The sequence below is a fragment of the Diaphorina citri genome, unplaced genomic scaffold, assembly GCF_000475195.1.
Source record: "Diaphorina citri unplaced genomic scaffold, Diaci psyllid genome assembly version 1.1 scaffold603, whole genome shotgun sequence".
Taxonomy (NCBI): domain Eukaryota; kingdom Metazoa; phylum Arthropoda; class Insecta; order Hemiptera; family Psyllidae; genus Diaphorina; species Diaphorina citri.
The window spans coordinates 45978-68530 of record NW_007378037.1 but is presented as its reverse complement, the minus strand read 5'-3'; the positions used below and the strand labels follow the sequence as shown (position 1 = coordinate 68530).

Here is a 22553-nt window from a genome sequence, read left to right as displayed (position 1 = left end):
CAATACCTACAGTTCATTGAATAGTTGTAGTTGGATATAGTTGTAATTGGATTCTACCGAAAAGGGAAGGCTATATATAAGTGCTATAACATTTGAAACAACCGAAATTGACATACCTAGGTGGGAAGGTAACTAGGTATTGTAGATACCTACTGATATGTAAATAGAGTCATGGAGGTATAGGACCTGTATACCTATAAGCAGACGTTATATCTATATTTTCAATTCACACTATCTCACACTAGATAAGTAGGTAGAAAGACACCTGTTGCTTGTGAAGCTGTCACTATCATATAAATGTCGTAGATCTTAGGTACCTTTAAACTGTGTTTAGAAAATAGTCTAATACTTAGTTACACTTCTCTAGCAATAAAAATGTAAATAGGTATCTAATATCTATTCTATTACCCTTATCTAGGTAGTTAGGTACCTAACGTAGGTACCTGTACCTATCTAAAATACAATACGCCCGTATATCCCACATTGTATGAAACGTTAATCACCTAATGCACCTAACAACAAATTAAAATGTATTACCTGTTTGCGTGATATGGACTACACCATTTCCACTGCTTTTCCAACACGTTTGTTTTTGTTACACTCGTAGATACCTTATATACTTACATAGTAGGCAACTACCATACCTATCAACCAATAATTTTACCTAACATACATTACGTGTTCTTCCCTGTCGAAATTTTCATCTACATATGTGTTGTATGAGTAATTGAGTAGGTTCCATGAAAAATGGTGGAGATGTGGAATTCTCCTTTGCAACTACAAAGCAGCTGTACCTAATATGATGAAAACCTCTAATCCTCCAATTCCTGATACACCTGTGTCCTGAGATGACAGGAAATGACATACCGTACTATCATACATCAGTTGGAATTTGTTAGTTTTGGTACACAGGAAGTTCGCAGTTCAGAAAATACCTCGAAGACCCTGACATCCGAATATTTGACTGAAATATTAGACTATGTACGTAAACCATTATAAACATAAAATATCGTAAAATAACATATCCACACCTGCCACGGTAGAGTTGATAGGTTAGCGGTAAAGACGCTCGTCTGGTTAGCAAAAGAGCGCGGGTTCAAATCGCAAATGAGGCGTGGAATTTTGCCCTCATTTATTTGAGAATCTATCTTATCTATCCTGATAAAAAGAAAGCGCCAAGGGTTAAGTGAAAGAGAGTGCTTCAGGGTAGCAATATTCGTACTTTCGAAAAATTACGAAAGGAAAGTACGCCTTTGTGTTGGCATTTTCCTGATGGTTACCTTCCGCTCAAAAAAGTCTACCTATTATTATAGTTAAAAATAATAATAATAAGTTGGTAGCTGCCAAGTAGGTAGCTAGTTTGGGTTGTTATTTTTATTGTTGTTCCTGCTTTTCCATAATTTAAATTGAAGCCCCAACATCATTATCATTCGGCATCAAAAATGCATGAAATTAGTCTGAGTGCCGATGGCATGAAATCATAACATTAAGTAGTCTTCATTTCAACACACGTCAAATGTCAATAATATTGATATAACCCTCGCCATTGCTAATGACTGGAGTGATGTTTGCTTTCCAATTAAGATTGGGAAAGCGGAAAGTCGGATGAATAATAAATGAGCTCCGAGCCCATATTGTAGGTTCCTATTCCTTTATAGTCTTTATATGTATGTACATATTATGTACTTATAGGTACTCTCCAAGTCTCCATAACTAATCAAACAAAGTGAGTTCTAGCAGTTCTACGAACAACTTGATTTTTATTGGTTTAAGTTGTCAAAAGAACCTCGTTATTCGTTATCTACCGACACTTCAAAAAGTATTGGGGCGTTTTTGATAATCCGAAGGACAATAAGTACCTAAGTACCTTTTGTAAAAAGCTGATAAGAAAAAATAATGATGTTCTTTGTTTGGTTCTTGGTGTCAATAAAGAAATGCCTTCATGATGTCTTTAATGCTGTTTTTGTAGACTTACTTACTTATTACGATTTACGAGGTACCAGTACCAATACCTACAGTTCATTGAATAGTTGTAGTTGGATATAGTTGTAGTTGGATTCTACCGAAAAGGGAAGGCTATAAGACTAGACATCCGGTTCACAAGACTTCTTAAATCTGGGTCCTAATGTCTACAATCACAACTTCGGAGAAGTCTCGCAAGCTATCCCCGAACAGTCTTCAATCCTTCTCACAGGACATCGCTCAGAGCACACATTTCAATATGAATAATAATGGTAAATGGACTTACCTAGGTAATTATGCACCGTAATGTTTATTAGGTACATAGGTACCTATGTGGAACATAAAACACCTACATGTATATGTAGATAAGGTACTTCACAGTGATGTAAAATTGACGCTTTACTGAGAGTTAAAGGAGAAATATGTCTGTCCTATTGAACAATGACTCGATAGAATATGGCCATTCAGACAGCAGAAACATTTCAAGCTAATTTTAGGATTCTTTATTCTGTTTATCATTGCTGAAGTGATCTATGATTTCAAGTAGTATGTATTGTAAGCAGAACCGTATTTAAAGGGGTGAGGGGTCCCGGCCCCCCTCCCCTTGAGCTTCATATTCCTCTTTTACTGTAGGCGAGACTCCAAAAATTTGGAGCATCCCCCCTCCCCCTGGTACACACTGTTTGGACCCTCGGGCCCCCCTCGACAAAATCCTGAATGTGGCCCTGTAAGCAGGATAGAATAAAATTAGAATCTTGTGGGTAAAAAGTTAAAAGTAGGTACAAACTTTTTCTATAGAGAATTTTCTAAGTCGGGTCGACATTTCCAGTCATTACCTTCCAAATGGCATGGGCTTAGCTAGTTCTACCGCTAAGTTCCTGACTGTTATTCATATCTCCATTTATTTTGTCCATCATGTTAGATACCTACTTGTTTTTCTTCGGTTTTCGTGTTCCTCTTTTCTCCACTTCCATGTCTTTCTCACAGATTTTCTTTTTTAACTTCTAGCGGCCTGTTAGGATGTCAATCATACACTGAAATGAAGAGGAAGACTTCTGATAGAAGAGCGTGGAGAACTACAAACCAATCTCAAGATTGATAGTTATTATGATGATGACTTTAAAATGGAAAGTACATCAAAGTAACTTTCCAGAATAGTCCAATTGACATTACTACTCCGTACATCTGAGAGAGGAATATCTGACACGGTCATTGGTCAAAGCGGACATGGAAAGGAAGTAAGTACATCTGAGTATGCTTGTAGGTATAAAATGCCCAAATATTCTCTGAACATTTTCATGTATTAAAAAACATGAACCTACAGACCTCAGCCTTATTAATACTGTGACACTGGCAAAAAATGTAAAGATGCTTGTACTTACACAACTGTTATTTCATAAATTTCCGATTTGAAATTTTTAGGAATCTAAGAACCTCTAAAGGGTTTCCAGACGAAAACTGTTGTATTTCTGGTCCTAATTATTTTGGAACAATGGTTGTAGGTTCTTTTGAAGCGGACTTTAGTGCTTAGTGCTTATTGAGTGACTTGTACCTCTCACTGAATTATGATTACGAGTTTAGGGGATACACCTCTAATTAGAGGTGTGTTAACCCCACTTTGCCCTATCACCGCGGATTCTCCACGTAGATCATTTCATTAGACAGAGGGAACTGTTAAGATAGTGTTGAGGTTCCCTTGGTATCTTCACTATCTTCTGCCAGTCCTATGTGACGTAATCAATCGTGGCTTGCATTTCGAGTGTTTTTTTCAAGAAGAGTTCTTCAAAGTTTTAATGCCTGACAGTAAGAACTGTTCTTCAATGCCTGCCAGTAGGTATGAACTGAATTTAAAGTGTGTGTTTGTATTGAAGGTTTAGGTTCATGACTCATTTTTCACAATTTACAGCGATGTGGGTACCTAAGATTCCAAGGTATAGGCACCTAGTGATGCAAATCATATGGGTACCTCCTACCTCTAGATAGGTAAATATTGTAACCATTGAGATCGATTTCAAAGAATAATTTTTTCGATTTCAAGAGAATAATATGAATAGGTACTTTTTTCGCGCCTGTCTTGTAAGCGTTAAATGGCGGGTTCGATTCCCACCCGGGCAGAACATCATATCCTAAACAGATAAGGGTCTTTCTCGGCAGGATTTCTCCTTCCCTCTCCTCCTTTTCTTTGCGACTTCGGGACGATAAGACCTCCGTTCTTACAGTTCCCTCTGTCAAACATCTGGGGAGGAAAAAGTTTTATAGGATCGTTTCTCATCACGTAAGGTAGGATTCTTTTTTTTTTTATTTTGGGTAGAAGGTGTACACACAGAACCCAATATGTGCAAGACCAACTTGAAGTTTCAATTTTTAGGTCCCAATAGACCGAGTATCTTCTGTATACCTACCTAACAGCTTACTGGTCCAAAAGTTTTTTCAGTAAACATAAACAAGCTATCAAGACCAGAAAGACCAAATTCTTTCCATATTTGGAACCGGCCCAAAATAACATGGTCCTATAAGTTTAGTTGATTGTTGACAAATTGGAAATTTATTGCCGGAGATTTTTTTCCCTGAGGCCATGGTCTCCATTCGAATCTCTTCTTCTGTTTGCTTCTTCTCATTTTTTTTTCTTAATAAAACCTACTTTCGTACTTTCTTTTAAAAGTTGGGTTCGATTCCCGTCCTATAGTCCTAAGTATTCCTATCCTATTTGTCTTCTCTCCTTCAGGTTTCGGGACGAAAAGACCTCCATTGTTACATTTCCCAGCTCCTATTAAACCTCTTAAAAAAAAAATATCTCTGTACCAAGAAATACAGTCATAATACTTATTCTTTCACAAAGCAGCTGTACCTAATATGATGAAAACCTCTAATCCTCCAATTCCTGATACACCTGTGTCCTGAGATGACAGGAAATGACATACAGTACTAGTATACATCAGTTGGAATTTGTTAGTTTTGGTACACAGGATGTTCGCAGTTCAGAAAATACCTCGAAGACCCTGACATCCGAATATTTGACTGAAATATCAGACTATGTACGTAAACCATCATAAACAAAAAATATCGTAAAATAACATTGAACTTATCCACACCTGCCACGGTAGAGTTGATAGGTTAGCGGTAAAGACGCTTGTCTGGTTAGCAAAAGAGCACGGGTTCAAATCTCAAATGAGGTGCAGAATTTTGTCCCAATTTATTTGAGAATTTTCCACATAACAAGAAAGCTCTTAGGAAATGGTACAATACCAGGCAATGTTCCATTTCCCTTATTCCCTATCATTTCCACTATGAAAATTACGAACGGAAAATACGATTTATGTTGGCATTTTCCTGATGGTTACCTTCCACTCAAAAAAAGTCTATAGGTACCTATTATTATACCTACATAGTTAAAAATAATAATAAGTAGGTAGCTAGTTTGGGTTGTTATTTTCATTGTTGTTTCTACTTTTCCATAATTTAAATTGAAGCCCCAACATCATTATCATTCGGCATCAATAATGCATGAAATTAGTCTGAGTGCCGATGGCATGAAATCATAACATTAAATAGTCTTCATTTCAACACACCGTCAAATGTCAATAATATTGATATAACCCTCGCCATTGCTAATGACTGGAGTGATGTTTGCTTTCCAATTAAGATTGGGAAAGCGGAAAGTCGGATGAATAATAAATGAGCTCCGAGCCCATATTTTGATGTAGGTTCCTCCTATTCCTTTATAGTCTTTATATGTCTGTACATATGTACTTATATTAGGTACCCTCCAAGTCTCCATAACTAATCAAACAAAGTGAGTTCTAGCAGTTCTAGAGGGCCGAGTTAGATTGGAAGGTAGAGCGCCTGCCTTGTGAGCGCTAGGTTGCGAGTTTGATTCCCGCTCAGGGCGAACTTTATCCTAAGCGGATAAGATTCGTTCTCGGAACGGCTGGCTTTCTCCTATCCCGTCCTCATTCTCTTTGATTTCGAGACCATAACAGGGGCAGATGTTTTTGTAAGGACTCAATTTTTATATCAGTAAATGGGTTTCTTCAAATTAAATTGATCCCAACGGCAAGGCAATGCCTGAACCCTTGACAAATAGAGTGTACCTGAAGGCATGTGATGTGTTCCAATCCATTCCACTCGACCCCGAGAACTCAAAACTTCGGTTAGGTGGAAGAGCTCATTCTGAGCATAAGGTTTGTTCTGTCCTTTTTAGTCCGTCCTCCCTTTATTATTACAATAGTAATAAAAAGGTATAAGGGACGGACTATTGTATTCGCTTCGGTGTCTGTCTGTCAGTCACCGGACAAATATGTCTTCTGGGAGTTATAGGGTTCGCGAGAACTGTTGATGTAAATTGGTTTATCTCCCGCGGTTCTCAAACAAGATAGAAATATTTTGAAGATCCTCAGAACCACAAATTGATAGGTTGAGGGATATTGTTCCTCTAATGAAATCAGTGAAAAAACAACATAGCTATCATACGTATTAGCTATACCTGGATTCTACATACATTAAGTATACAGGGTGTTTCCAAAATTATGGACATTTGGACACTCTATTTTTCTGCCTGTCAGATTAGTAAGGTCGTACCTCTAAATAGTACGAAATGTTCAATGCACCTGATCAGGTCCGCCTGTCAGATCTACCTGATAGTGAGTGGCTGGACTTAGTAAGTACATTTGTCTGTTTTAAGGGTCAACTACAATGTCAACTGCTAAAGTCATACCACATTTTAGTACCGATACCGAAGTGCTCTTTTCGCAGGGACTTCAGCTCCTTAATTCTTTTGAGGGATATTGTTCCTCTAATGAAATCAGTGAAAAAACAACATAGCTATCATACGTATTAGCTATACCTGGATTCTACATACATTATGTATACAGGGTGTTTCCAAAATTATGGACAGTTGGACAATCTATTTTTCTGCCAGTCAGATTAGTAAGGTCGTACCTCTAAATCTAAATAGTACGAAATGTTCAATGCACCTGACAGGTGCACCTGATCAGGTCCGCCTGTCAGATCTACCTGATAGTGAGTGGCTGGACTTAGTAAGTACATTTGTCTGTTTTAAGGGTCATACCACACTTTAGTACCGATACCGAAGCGCTCTTTTCGCAGGGACTTCAGCTCTTTAATTCTCCTAATCTCCTTATAAGATTGTTTGTACTCCGAACTGACTAGCAGTAACGTGATGTTTCAGATGGTACCCATATCCTGTATAGTTCATATAAAGGTCATAACCTTATACCTCCTCAGTAGTAGAGATGCGATAGGTGTGCGATTAAGTTTTGGTAGTTTCAAATACCTTAGTAGATAGATATAGGTACATAGGTACCTAATATGGCTCCTACTGCTCTTTTGATATTTAAGTTTGATGTAGGTACTTGTACATAATTATGTAGACAGGTACTTATGTAGATAGTATATGTAGATACCTACTTGGATAGTTTTAAATACCTTTACATACTCTCTCTTGTCGACCACTTGGTTACTCATCCTCACTATTTTTGATGGTTTCTAATCTCCCTATTCTTTATTCGTGCTTATAACTGAAACTTAAATAAGGTGGTACTGTTACCATAGCAGATCAGCGAACTGCTAACTTGTACAATGTACATTCATTCAGAAAAAGAGCCAAAAGGGACCAAACTGTAGATACCTACTTGGATAGTTTTAAATACCTTTACATACTTTCTCTTGTCGACCACTTGGTTACTCATCCTCACTATTTTTGATGGTTTCTTTATTCGTGCTTATAACTGAAACTTAAATAAGGTGGTACTGTTACCATAGCAGATCAGTGAACTGCTAACTTGTACCATGTACATTCATTCAGAAAAAGAGCCAAAAGGGACCAAATATTTCATTGGGAAATTATGTGTTTCAACTCTGATAAGGTCATATTTTCTAACGGGTATTATTGTATCTCGCCTTTTATTGTGCCGATTCTACCTAGAGTGGTAATGCATAGGTAGCTATTTAAGGTGTCCAAACAGTCGACCGGTCGACGCGTCAATCGACGAGGAAAATCTATGATGTCAAGTCTGTGTCCATTACGTCATGTCAGTCGACTATGTGTGGACACACTTCTAGGATTGCTGGGTACATTCTTTTCCTATAGCCTGGAAATCCTAAATATACAGAGTGTTTCAAAAGTCCGGGGACCCTTGAATATTTTTTGAATGGGTAAAGATGGGAACCTGAAATTTGGCATATAGTTATTTCTTATAAAAAACCATTTTTTGCAGTGGTTCCTCTGGTGTCCATTACGTCATGTCAGTCGACTATGTGTGGACACACTTCTAGGATTGCTGGGTACATTCTTTTCCTATAGCCTGGAAATTAGAAATATGCAAATGACATGAAATTTACGAACTGTTTATGTTCGGCCACGCCATAGCTCCCAACACTTTTTTATTGGCCAGTCAAATATTTTAGTTAATCACGGGATTTGTATTCAAGTTGTCTTCAACTTAACTTTTTATTAGTCGGAGTTTTTATTGGATTCGGAGTTTCATTTCTGTCACACTATTTTCGTTAGTAGTTTGGAGTCAGTAGTTTTGAGATTCCGTATTGTTAGGTAGTTTTGTTAGACACCTATAAGATACTCGAGGTTCGTATTTTATCTCCTCTTTAGTTAGTTGGGAATTTCGGTGGATTTCATTACTTTCCTTATCCTATACCTAAAGGTGTGTCCACACATAGTCGATCAGCCGTCGATCGATGGCGACTGACCCGTCCACACTGCCTCGACAACATAGATTCACGTCGTCGATCGACGGCCGGTCGACAATGTTTGGACACACCTTTAAAAGTGCTGTTTAGGTATATTCTGTACAGAATTCTGTATTCTTGATGTAAGTAAATGTTTCTTTTGGTATGATTTAGCCTAACCGGCAGGTGAGTGAATTTCTTCAGGTATTTAATTTTAGACGAGAAAAGGGAACATTTCATTTAGGCCTCATCTCAGAAAAGCATGGCAATCTTTCTCACAAAAACAAAGCTAGCAGTCCAAAGCTCCCAAGGGACAGGAAATCTAATGAGGTAGGTACCTACAACACGAAAGAATTACATAAGAACAAAGGAAAAGACGAAGAAAGGCCTAGAAAAAGAAAGAGGAATAGCCCCATTTACTATAAAGGAAGAAGAGTTAAATTTACCAGAATCTTGTTATTCTATTTGCCTTTGTGTTTCGTTAAGATTATTTTTATTTTATATCTACCCATACCTATTATTTTAGTACAATAAAGTTCAAGAACTGTTCCAATTTTGTTTTTATGAACAATCGATCGATTTGCATTCTCATTTATGGCCCCCCACGAGAATTGATTAGGTATTTCAAATTATAGGTTTTGCTGTGATGTGCAACCAGGCAAAGACTGACAGCCGCTTCATTTGAATATACCTATTTACATAAATGTTTCCCTTGCGATTAACATCAAATCCAGTAATCTGACTCTCCATCGGAGAACCATAACTGAATTACTTATCCTTAGTAAGTTCCGAGTAAGGTAGACGTACCTAGGTGGGAAGGTAACTAGGTATTGTAGATACCTACTGATATGTAAATGGAGTCATGGAGGTATATTAGGACCTGTATACCTATATAAGCAGACGTTATACCTACATTAAATTTTCAATTCACACTATCTCACACTAGATAAGTAGGTAGAAAGGTACCTGTTTCTTGTGAACTAAGCTGTCACTATCATATAAATGTCGTATAGATATTTATATATTAGGTACCTACTTAGGTACCTTTAAACTGTGTTTAGAAAATAGTCTAATACTTAGTTACACTTCTCTAGCAATAAAAATATAAATAGGTATCTAATATCTATTCTATTACCCTTATCTAGGTAGTTAGGTACCTAACGTAGGTAGTTATGTAGGTATACCTGTACCTATCTAACATACAATACGCCCGTATATCCCACATTGTATGAAATATTAATCACCTAATGCATCTAACAACAAATTAAATGTATCACTTGTTTGCGTGATATGGACTACACCATTTCCACTGCTTTTCCAACACTTTTGTTTTTGTTACACTCGTAGATACCTTATATACTTACATAGTAGGCAACTACCATACCTATCAACCAATAATTGTACCTAACATACATTACGTGTTCTTCCCTATCGAAATTTTCATCTACATACCTATGTGTTGTATGAGTAATTGAGTAGGTTGCATGAAAAATGGTGGAGATGTTGAATTCTCCTTTGCAACTTTTGCACACCCACAGCATTCATATTTATGTAGGTACCTATGTATTTCGACTTTCACCGACTCTTCCTAAGCTGGGAAGGTTTACAGCTTTGTATTAGGTACACTCATATACATAATTACATACCTTAATTGTACCTACATTACGTGTTTTTAACTATATACCCATCGAAAATTTCATCTATGTGTAGGAGTAGGTATACTAAGGTAATATTTTTTACTATTTACCCGATTACATTACTTTCCTTCCTGTTGGATAAGGAAAGTAGAAATTGCTGGAGATGTCAATTTCTCCCTTTCAAATTTTGCACACCAACAGCTGAAATAGTTTGTGTTACCTACATTGACTTAGGCTAAGCACCTATGTAGGTACAGCTTTGTAGTACATTCATCTACTCGTATGTATACCTATAAGTACTTATGTATGTACCTACCTAACTTATTGTCTAGGGCTCTAAAACTGTGTTCACACGTAGTCGACGGCCGTCGATCGACGAGGTAAATCTATATGTATAATGTTGTTGAGACAGTGTGGACGCTGGACGGTTTCAGTCGACATCGATCGACGGCCTATGTGTGGACACAGCTTGAGGTATCATGATAAGAAATGGTTCGAGGAAGATCACCGACCAAACTTTTTTTTCTGGTAATTTTAAATTCAAAACTTTGGTTTTGGTTTATGTTGTGGTATTGTGGTAGACCACAAGTTTATGATAATGAGGCCCTAGCTCGTGCTGACACAATATTAGATTTTATATTAAAAAACCTATACCAGTAGATCAGTACATAATTATATCAACCTAATAATAGGTACCTATGTACCTGTACCTATGGTAACAGCTATAGGCTATAGGTATTCTCTTAGAAATGGTAAGCCTAAATACCCATCGGAAACATTTTGTTTCCCAACAGTTGCGAAATAAACGCTTGAAATGTTGAGCAAAATGTTTCGGAGACAAGTCTGAAAACTGGAAAGGAGAAAGTGGCTGGATTCCTGGGTTCTGGATTGTTGCGAAAACATTTCTGGGATTGTTGAGAAACAATGTTTCTGATGAAAATGTTGCTGGTGGGGTGGGTATACTGGGTACTAGACTTTAGAATACCAACTTTAGATACCTAATATTACATGATATCTATCTAGTATCTACATATATCTAAAATATGGATAGGTAGTTGAGTACCAATCTACTGTTTTCTTTTGTTTTGTTAGTTTTTTTTTTTTTTTTTTTTTTAGGGGGGTGCAATTTTTTTTTTTTTTTTTTTTTTTTTTTTTTTTTTTTTTTTTTTTTTTTCAAGGCGGATGCTGTGGTTATCATAAGATATTGTCTCCAGTTATCTACAGGTTTGATTTATGATCATTGATGCGAAATATCAATGAGTTAACCTAACTGCTTAATTTCTCTCAGAAAAGATCTGATAGGGCTTCATTGAGAACCGTACCCAGTCAACCTAACTGTAAATAAAATAATAAATTAATTTTTCTTAGACATCGGATTCACAAGACTTCTTAAATCTGGGTCCTAATGTCTACAATCACAACCTCGGAGAAGTCTCGCAAGCTATCCCCGAACAGTCTTCAATCATTCTCACAGGACATCGCTCAGAGCACACATTTCAATATGAATAATAATGGTAAACGTACCTACTTACCTAGGTAATTATGCACCGTAATGTTTATTAGGTACATAGGTACCTACCTATGTGGAACATAAAACACCTACATGTATATGTAGATAAGGTACCTACTTCACAGTGATGTAAAGTTGACGCTTTAGTGAGAGTTAAAGGAGAAATATGTTTGTCCTAATGAACAATGACTCGACAGAATATGGCCATCCAGACAGCAGAAACATTTCAAGCTAATTTTAGGATTCTTTATTCTGTTTATCATTGCTGAAGTGATCTATGATTTCAACTAGTATGTATTGTAAGCAGAACCGTATTTAAAGGGGTGAGGGGTCCCGGCCCCCCTCCCCGCGAGCTCGATATTCCTCTTTTACTATAGGCGAGACTCCAAAAATTTGGAGCATCCCCCCCTCCCCCTGGTACACACTGTTTGGACCCTCGGGCCCCCCTCGACAAAATCCTGAATGTGGCCCTGTAAGTAGGATAGAATAAAATTAGAATCTTGTGGGTAAAAAGTTAAAAGTAGGTACAAACCTTTTCTATAGAGAATTTTCTAAGTGGGGTCGACATTTCCAGTCAGTACCTTCCAAATGGCATGGGCTTAGCTAGTTCTACCGCTAAGTTCCTGACTTTTATTCATATCTCCATTTATTTTGTCCATCATGTTAGGTACCTACCTGTTTTTCTTCGGTTTTCGTGTTCCTCTTTTCTCCATCACTTCCATGTCTTTCTCACAGATTTTCTTTTTTAACTTCTAGCGGCCTGTTGAACGTTATATCCAAAACTCACACACAACCAATATTTCTCCCACAAGTTTCAAATTCTTTCCAAATTGTAGAGCAGAAAATTATAGTAATCAAGGATCCATTAGTATCTGTCTTTAAGTTTGTCTATTATTATCAATCTATATCTGATATTCTACTCCTTTGACTCTTCAAAACTTTTTCCAACAACCTCTTCAAAAAAAGTTTGCAACAACTTGAAATACTTCCAATCAAATTCAATCAAAATAATAATAAATAATGTGTAAAGTTGGAAAGAAGTCGTACCTACCTAATGGTTAGGCGGAAAACTTCCTTCAAAAAACCCCTGTGAGGGGGAAGAGAGAAAATCTAGTCAGCACAAAATTGTAGGTAGGTAGGTACCTACTTTACTTCTTTAAAATGTAGGTGTAGTTCATCCTTATGGGGAATTTTATTATGTACCTACCCATATCTACATGAAAAGAAAATTCGAATAGGATACTTCCCGGACAAATATGTCTTCTGGGAGTTATAGGGTTCGCGAGAACTGTTGATGTAAATTGGTTTATCTCCCGCGGTTCTCAAACAAGATAATCCCGGACAAATATGTCTTCTGGGAGTTATAGGGTTCGCGAGAACTGTTGATGTAAATTGGTTTATCTCCCGCGGTTCTCAAACAAGAAATATTTTGAAGATCCTCAGAACCACAAATTGATAGGTTGAGGGATATTGTTCCTCTAATGAAATCAGTGAAAAAACAACATAGCTATCATACGCATTAGCTATACCTGGATTCTACATACATTATATATACAGGGTGTTTCCAAAATTATGGACAGTTGGACTCTCTATTTTTCTGCCAGTCAGATTAGTAAGGTCGTACCTCTAAATAGTATACGAAATGTTCAATGCACCTGACAGGTGCACCTGATCAGGTCCGCCTGTCAGATCTACCTGATAGTGAGTGGCTGGACTTAGTAAGTACATTTGTCTGTTTTAAGGGTCAACTACAATGTCAACTGCTAAAGTCATACCACACTTTAGTACCGATACCGAAGCGCTCTTTTCGCAGGGACTTCAGCTTCTTAATTCTCCTATCTCCTTATAAGATTGTTTGTACTCCGAAATGACTAGCAGTAACGTGATGTTTCAGATGGTACCCATATCCTGTATAGTTCATATAAAGGTCATAACCTTATACCTCCTCAGTTGTAGAGATGCGATAGGTGTGCGATTAAGTTTTGGTAGTTTCAAATACCTTAGTAGATACATAGGTACATAATATGGCTCCTACTGCTCTTTTGATATTTAGGTTTGAAGTATAGGTACTTGTATTAGGTATGTACGTAATTACTTACCTATCTACACATATGTATGTAGATTGTAGATACATAGTTTTAAATACCTTTACATTACATAGGTAGGTACCTACTCTCTCTTGTAGACCACTTGGTTACTCATCCTCACTATTTTTGATGATTTCTAATCTCTCTATTCTTCTACTATCGTCCTTACTTATAACCAGACACTTGAATACCTACCTAGGTGGCACTGATACCATAACAGTTAGGTATTTAGAAAAAGAGCCAAAAGGGAAAATTTTACTATCAAAGTTTTCCTTTCTTATTATCGGCTTTTAGGCCCAATTGCCTACCATCTCGCTTTTTCTTCCGCCGTGTGCCGCCTGCCGCCAAGGTGTTTTCTACCTGGAATGGTAGGTGTTGTTCTAGCCATGATAGGTTAGACACGGTGCGCTGGTATGTTCTCGTTTCTCGTTTACCTGTTGGCTAGAAATTCTAAATTTAAATGACATGAAATTTACGAACTGTTTATGTTCTCAGCCACGCCATAGCTCCCAACCAACAGCTCTTTTTTATTGGCCAGTCAAATATTTTAGTTAATCACGGGATTTGTATTCAAGTTGTCCTCAACTTAACTTTTTATTAGTAGGAGTTTTTATTGGATTCGGAGTTTCATTTCCGTCACATTATTTTTGCTAGTACCTAGTTAGTTCTGTTATAGTCAGTAGTTTTGAGATCCAATATAGTTTGATAGTGTCGTTAGATACCTACCTATATAAGATGCTCAAGGTTCGTATTTTATCTCCTCTTTAGTTAGAAATTTCGGAGGCTTTTAGTACTTTCCTTATCCTATACCTAAAGGCGTGTCCACACTTAGTCGACCAACCGTCGATCGATGTCGACTGAACCGTCCACACTGCCTCGACAACATAGATTCACCTCGTCGATAACGGCCGGTCGACAATGTTTGGACACACCTTTAAAAGTACTGTTTAGGTATATTCTGTACAGAATTCTGTATTCTTGTAAGTAACTGTTTCTTTTGGTATGATTTACCCTAACCGCCAGATGAGTGAATTTCTTCTCATATTTAATTTTAGACGGGAAAAGGGAACATTTCATTTAGGCCTCATCTCAGAAAACATGGCAATCTTTCCCACAAAAACAAACCTAGCAGCTCAAAGCCCCCAAGGGACAGGAAATCTAATGAGGTACCTACAACACGAAAGAATTACATAAGAACAAAGGAAAAGATGAAGAAAGGCCTAGAAAAAGAAAGAGGAATAGCCCCATTTACTATAAAGGCGGTCATCTTTGTATTGGCCTTCTTTTTGCTGACCGTTTTGTCCGCATTTCGCCTCGTATCTTCAGATCGGTTGTCGAGAATTTTTTTCGTCGCCGCCTTGGATTTTTTGTCGATTGTTTTCAACGTTTTTTTCAGGCCAGCTTTGTCCTGGAGGCCGGACAAGGTTTTCTTTTTGTCGGATTTGGCGGCTTTGCTAATGGCTAGGTCTTTGAGTATGCCTCGCTTGAGCGTGTTTAGAGTGGCAGAGGCCGAAGTTTCGCCCGGTTTAGTTTTGAGGGGCTTTGGATTCGGCACAACCTTGCTGCTGTCCCTTCGAGGCTGAATTTTATCTGCCCCTCTGTTCCTTATCAATCAGGAGAAGAGGGGAGAGTGGAAAAGAGCGAAGGGGGAGGGTGGGGAAGAGAGAAGAGAGAAGAGAAAGTGGGGGGAGAGATAAGGGAAGGATGGGGGGGGGCAGAAAGAAGGGAGGGGTAGGGTGGGGAAAGGAAAGATAGAGGACAGTAGGGGGGAGATAAGGTCGACGAGGAATGCAAGGAATTTATCGATTCAACAACTGAAGAGGAGACGCCTCGTATCTTTCCCCCACCTTGCCCTGTTTTCCCCCACTTTGTCCTGTTTTCCCCCCACCTTGCCCTGTTTTCCCCCCACACTGCCCTGTTTTCCCATTTCCCAACAATAACAAGCTTCACACACATGAAAAATTTCACATGTAACAAGCATGTCGTGCTGAAAATTTCCAATGTTTACGTTTTTCGCCTTTTAAGGAGATTTTTCCAGGTCCCTTTAATTTTTCTATCCTGCATTCCATTCGAGTTAGTCATCGTTTGAATGGGATTTAAATGAATTCGACCTTGTTTAGATGAATATGACCTCTGGCTGAAAGACTTGCATTTTTTCCACCCCCAGCTTTCAGTTTATCAGTGAGCTTTCTGGGAGATAGTTGTGTGGTGTAATCTTCTATTGTTTCTTTCAGGTAATTTATTTCCGACTAATTTATTTTTAGATTTCTAGATATTTTGTCTAGGCCCTCATATTTTATTCTGATTTTTAGCTTAATGTATTCTTACATGAAGCTTTTATTTCTTCAAATTGTTTGTATTTTAATTGGTAATTTTAATTCAAAATAAATAAGAGTTCTGTCTGAATCTTGTATATGTTCTGAGGTATTAATTGCGTTCTACAGGTCACTGTACCGCTATAATTTGATTCTAGCTATCTATCTAAATAGATAATTTATTACTTTCTTAAAGGTACTTTGCTTCTTTATTTACAAATAAATAAAACTATTTGATATAATAAAATAGAATTATTACATAAAAGAATCTTCAATGCCATAGCAAATTGCTATTACTTAGATGTACAGTAATTACTTGGTAATTGATTCGAATTTTAACTAATAAAAATTGTCATCCAGAAGGGTCTGAGGGGCAACAGCTTAACTCCGTTCACAAAACCCCACTTCGAGGCTTAGGTGTAGGGGCAAACAGCCCTAAAGATCGGGTTACGCTTATACGAATCTACGAGGGGCAACTCAAGGCTTCATGACACCTAAACTTTTTCTCTAGGATTTTAAACTGTTCCTAAATTATCCTCACGGAATCGATCAATGTAAAGCCCTCTTAATGTTTTTTATGTAAGTCTGTGCCTTCTACAGTTATTTACTGACAAAAAATTCAGAATCTACGATCAAGTTCAATGGTATAGCTCAACAATCTCAACATACTGGGAAAAATGGCACGTTTCCTTATTTTTGGCGCTTAAATAAAAAAATGCCGATTTTCGGTACGAAGACGGTGAGTAGGTGTTTTACCTTAATTGGTAATTTTAATTCGAAATAAATAAGAGTCTGAATCTTGTAGATGTTCTGAGGTATTAATTGCGTTCTACAGGTCACTGTACCGCTATAATTTGATTCTAGCTATCTATCTAAATAGATAATTTATTTTTTTTTTTACACTTGAGCAGAACCTCCTGGCTAAGTGGGTGAGTGGCCATATTAAAACCCCAAAAATCTTTATTTTGATTTCAGCAGCCTCCTGCGTTCCTTGTTTCTCTTTATCCTCACCTCAGTATAATAAAGCCACTATATAAAGTATAAACCTACTCGTTCTTTTAATTTCTTTATTCTTACCTTCCTCAGTATAATAAAAAGCCACTATAAAGTATAAACCTACTCGTTCTTTTAATTTCTTTATTCTTACCTCAACCCCAAAAATCTTTATTTTGATTTCAGCAGCCTCCTGCGTTCCTTGTTTCTCTTTATCCTCACCTCAGTATAATAAAGCCACTATAAAGTATAAACCTACTCGTTCTTTTAATTTCTTTATTCTTACCTCAGTAGGTATAATAAAGCCACTAGTATAAATCTACTGTTTCTTTTGATTTCAGCTGCCTCCCTAGTCACCACTATAATACAACCTCACTACTATAGTGCGACCTCACTATTATAGTGCGACCACTATGTTCGTTCTGCCTACGTCTCTCCGACCTCACAGTTTCTCAGGATGACCGCCTGTATTCCCTGCTCCTCCCACATTGCTCCCGAGGACCTCGACAGATGGACAGATAACATTCAGAACGTCCTGATGGCAGACCAGGGCCGGATGAGGTTCAAACAGTTCCTGGAGTCGAGACAGCTGGATGAGGCCCTCCAAACGCTGGAGTTCTGGGAACGGACCAACGCTTGCGTCCACGCCTATGAGCGCCACTGCAAGTTCCTGGAGTCGAGACAGCTGGATGAGGCCCTCAAAACGCTGGAGTTCTGGGAACGGACCAACGCTTGCGTCCACGCCTATGAGCGCAACTGCAAGAACCATCACTTGTAAGTTGAATCGGCACTTGTCCAGAAGTCGCGTCAATGGAAAAGTGCTGTCACGAGCTATCACAAGTGAGCAGTGACAAGTGTTATTATAGGGTTAAACACAAAAAGGAGAAAAGTCGTGGCTTCTGAATAATTACCTTTACCATAAGTATAGGCTGTAGTCATAGACCATTGCGCCACTGCAAGAACCATCACTTGTAAGTTGAATCGGCACTTGTTCAATGGAAAATTGCTGTCACGAGCTATCACAAATGAGCAGTGACCAGTGTTATTATAGGGTTAAACACAAAAAGAAGAAAAGTCGTGGCTTCTGAATAATTACCTTTACCATAAGTATAGGTTGTAGTCATAGACCATTGACTTTGCTCGGATCTAAACAAAGGATAGAGTTAAAACAAATTTTTTCTGTCCTCTAGTAGGGGAACTTCAATAAAATAAATAATAGGTATTTCAGTGTTAATATTATATCGTCGCCACTGCAAGAACCATCACTTGTAAGTTGAATCGGCACTTGTTCAATGGAAAATTGCTGTCACGAGCTATCACAAATGAGCAGTGACAAGTGTTATTATAGGGTTAAACACAAAAAGAAGAAAAGTCGTGGCTTCTGAATAATTACCTTTACCATAAGTATATTAGGTTGTAGTCATAGACCATTGCCTTTGCTCGGATCTAAACAAAGGATAGAGTTAAAACAATTTTTTTCTGTCCTCTAGTAGGGGAACTTCAATAAAATAAATAATAGGTATTTCAGTGTTAATATTATATCGTGGGGTACAACTGTGGACATTTAATCTACCTAGCAAATAATGGTACATTTTTGATGGGTTTTGATAGGTATTGGTAACTTTGATATTAGAATATTGTTATATCGTCTATTACACAATGACAAGTTTATTTCGGCGCTGCTTTTTTGCTGACATTTGTTTTCATACTGTTCCCCGTGTCAGTCTTCTTCTTTCCCACATCCTTCTTGTTGGCTTTCGATTTAGCCGGATTTTTCATTTTCCCAGCCAATACGGTCATCTTTGTATTGGCCTTCTTTTTGCTGACCGTTTTGTCCGCATTTCGCCTCGTATCTTCAGATCGGTTGTCGAGAATTTTTTTTGTCGCCGCCTTGGATTTTTTGTCGATTGTTTTCAGCGTTTTTTTCAGGCCAGCTTTGTCCTGGAGGCCGGACAAGGTTTTCTTTTTGTCGGATTTGGCGGCTTTGCTAATGGCTAGGTCTTTGAGTATGCCTCGCTTGAGCGTGTTTAGAGTGGCAGAGGCCGAAGTTTCGCCCGGTTTAGTTTTGAGGGGCTTTGGATTCGGCACAACCTTGCTGCTGTCCCTTCGAGGCTGAATTTTATCTGCAAAATAAAAATATTTTATTGAAGGGGGGAAATAATTTCGGCCAATTTTTTTGGGCATCTCATTCACAGGTACCTACTCAAATTATTTATCAGTGATTTTATGAACGCCTTGAAAGTACTGTGTAATTATGTATGCAATGTGCCCAACACTAGGGACTCCAATTCCATAAAATGTTGGTTGTCCACACCAGAGCTAAGTTTTGACTTCAGACATAATTAGCTACAAGTAAATCCCCTTTAGAGGTGAGCTATTCATTTTATTTAATCCTCGTATTGAAAATATGTTTTAGTAGGTGCCAAAAAATCACTCCTTACCTTTGTTCCCACCAAGCTCTGTTGTCATATTTCCAACCGGTTTCTTGGGCACTTTAGTGGCAACATTGTTCACAATCGTGTTCACCGTTTTGGCGGCCGGAGCTCCCAGTTTATTCATCAATCTACCCCGTGATATACTTGGGGCTCGCGGGTTAATTTCCGTTCGATTCGGTAGCTTGGCAGATTGACTAATAGGTGGTAGGGTTCCGGTCATTTTGTTGACTATAATCGGTCTTGTGTTGAAGCTAGCTGGGCTGGACTTTTGTTGGAATAGCTTGTTCATGAACACTTTGGTCGTATTGTCAACAACACTACAGGCTGTTCGTTTTTGCATCCCGTGTGTGATTGTGTGGTGGTGCAGAATGTGTTAAACTTGGGCAGTGTGTTATTTGTAGTGTGTGCGGAATTATAATTTCGAGGACAGACACCGAAGCGAATACAATAGTCCGTCCCTTATACCTTTTTATTACTATTGTAATAATAAAGGAAGGACGGACTAAAAATTCACCAACTTTGAGCGGGCTGTAAGGCTGAATGGTTTTACTGCTTGAAAGAGACTAACAAAATATCTCTTTTGACTACTGAACTACCAAAGAAGCATTATCTCGGGATTGAGATTCACCGATTATCGTCCTGTATTTAATGCTCGGTTCAATCTAGAAAATTCAATTCCGAGATTAAGCCAATATGATTAGCCCAAATCATCGATTCCATACTAATTTACTAATCCTTTCCCTCTTTCGTTTTCCCCAGGACCGCTCATCAGAAGGCCGACTACGAAGCGTCCTTCAGGCGGGAAGCCAAAGCCCTCGTCGACTTTGCCGACGAAAACATCAACTTCAATATCCACCAGATGTCGCTGCTCTACGCCGCGTTGGATAAAGACGCGTCAGACTTGCACAACACGCTCGCGCGAACGCTGACCTCCGCGTCGCACTTGTTGGACAATGAGTATGTTGTGTTCCGCAAGTATCTGCTCAAACAGAAGCTGACCCTGCATAAGAAACACGGCAAGCTGAGTCCTACGTCAGCCGCCGCGGCCGCCAAGCAAACACATCACACGCCGCCCTTGCCGACTTCGCCGGGGAAGGAGAAGGCGAAGAAATAGAATTGATTTGAAATGCATGATTTTGTTGTAAATAAAAACCAAAGAAGAGAGCTATAAAGGCGAAGAAAATGTATGTGGGTACCTGCCTAGAAAGATATAGAAGAGTTAGGTATAGGCTACCTACATACCTAGATACAAGAGGATGGGGAGAAAATTCGTAAACATGAATACGAAAAGACGGAATTTGAAATTTGAAATGCATGATTTTGTTGTAAATAAAAACCAAAGAAGAGAGCTATAAAGGCGAAGAAAATGTATGTGGGTACCTGCCTAGAAAGGTATAGAACAGTTAGGTATAGGCTATCATTATTAATTAATTTATTTAATTTTGACATCCTTTGTAAATACTTTTTACTTAAGTTATATATAGAAATGGATACTTACGAGTAGGTTTTTATATCCCGACTCGGAGTTTCGTCTCCATTTCTATATATAACGTAAGTATCCATTTCTATATATAACTTAAGTAAAAAGTAGGTATAGGCTACCTACATACAAGAGGATAGGGAGAAAATTTGTAAACATGAATACGAAAAGACGGAATTTGAAGGTACCATCCATGCCAAAGGTATAATATCCATCCATGCCAAAGGTATTTTGTGATCCGAATACTGGAAAATATTATTATTGTTATTTTGTAAGATAATTTTTTGTTCCTGATTTTATTACCTAAGAATTAATCTGGTACCTATGCCCTAAGAAGTTGATGTTTCTCAAATACCTAGGTACGAATTTTGTAAGATAATTTTTTGTTCCTGATTTTATTACCTAAGAATTAATCTGGTACCTATGCCCTAAGAAGTTGATGTTTCTCAAATAACTAGGATATTTTTAGGTACTGATAAGATTACGAGTATATACGGAGATATACATACACCTATTTTGTAAATTTACCAGAATCTTGTTATTCTATTTGCCTTTGTGTTTCGTTAAGATTATTTTTATTTTATATCTACCCATACCTATTATTTTACTACAATAAAGTTCAAGAACTGTTCCAATTTTGTTTTTATGAACAATCGTTCGATTTGCATTCTCATTTATCGCCCCCCCCCACGATAATTGATTATTTCAAATTACATGGTGGTTTTGCTGTGATGTGCAACCAGGCAAAGACTGACAGCCGCTTTATTTGAATATACCTATTTAAATAAATGTTTCCCTTGCCAGCCTAGTTAGCTTGGTTCGTAGTGCGTCTGCCTTGTAAGCGCTAAGCCGCGGGTTCGATTCCCGCCCGGGGTGGATTTTATCCTGATGGGATAATGTTCGTTCTCGGAACGGCTGGCTTTCTCCTATCCTGTCTTCCTTCTCTCTTCAATTTCGGGACGATAAGACCTTAGCAGTTACAGTTCCCTCTCTCAAACCTCTTAAAAAAATGTTTCCCTCTAATAGTCAGATCATGGGCAGGTAGTAGGTAAGCAACAGTGGCGAGTGGCTACGACCAACAAGAAAAGTTCCAACTTCTTATAGTCGCCGCACATTTATTAAAGTATGCAATGTGCAGGGCATGCACATTGAGATTTCTTCTTCAATGAATGGGTACTACTACTACATATTAAAATGGGCTGTCAAAATTGCCACACATACACAGGTACTCATCATATACTTAGGTAGGTAAATATTTACTTATGCTGAATAAGATGAAATTGATAAAATTTATATTGGTGTAATAATTGGGGGACAATAAAAAGCATTTAAGTACCTATGCTTAATGCCGAACATGATTAAAAAAATTCTCATGCTGAATAGGATGTAAGGAAACAAAGAAAATATCAGGACACAACTTTGCATCAAAATG

General features: G+C 38.0%; 2 protein-coding genes across 10 annotated transcripts in view; one reads left to right on the top strand and one right to left on the bottom strand.

Annotated features, from left to right (window-relative positions):
• LOC103510472 overlaps positions 1 to 20929 on the top strand; it is a 40616-nt gene extending 19687 nt beyond the window's left edge. For 2 of the 8 annotated variants that reach the window (XM_026824511.1, XM_026824512.1), the window contains 3 exons: positions 17548 to 17873; positions 17970 to 17980; positions 20401 to 20929. In XM_026824511.1, coding sequence (XP_026680312.1) covers positions 17664 to 17873; positions 17970 to 17980; positions 20401 to 20755 — 576 coding nt within the window. In that variant the 5' untranslated portion in view covers positions 17548 to 17663 and the 3' untranslated portion in view covers positions 20756 to 20929. Of the gene's footprint in view, positions 1 to 8415; positions 8564 to 14447; positions 14643 to 15920; positions 16133 to 17547; positions 17981 to 20400 lie in introns of those variants that run through there. The other 6 variants (XM_026824513.1, XM_026824515.1, XM_026824514.1 and 3 more) reach the window with 6 other exon arrangements.
• On the bottom strand, positions 18652 to 20062 carry LOC103510471. 2 transcript variants are annotated; one of them, XM_017444595.2, is made up of 3 exons: positions 19648 to 20062; positions 18857 to 19329; positions 18652 to 18752 (listed from the first exon to the last, which is right to left on the bottom strand). In XM_017444595.2, exons 1-2 carry the CDS (start codon positions 19979 to 19981, stop codon positions 18875 to 18877), a joined length of 789 nt encoding a protein of 262 aa, XP_017300084.1. In that variant the 5' UTR covers positions 19982 to 20062; the 3' UTR covers positions 18652 to 18752; positions 18857 to 18874. The 2 variants fall into 2 exon arrangements, with proteins under 2 accessions (XP_017300084.1, XP_026680310.1); XM_026824509.1 differs by lacking the exon at positions 18652 to 18752 and having other exon boundaries at positions 18853 to 19329.
• Positions 20930 to 22553: the final 1624 nt, after the last annotated feature.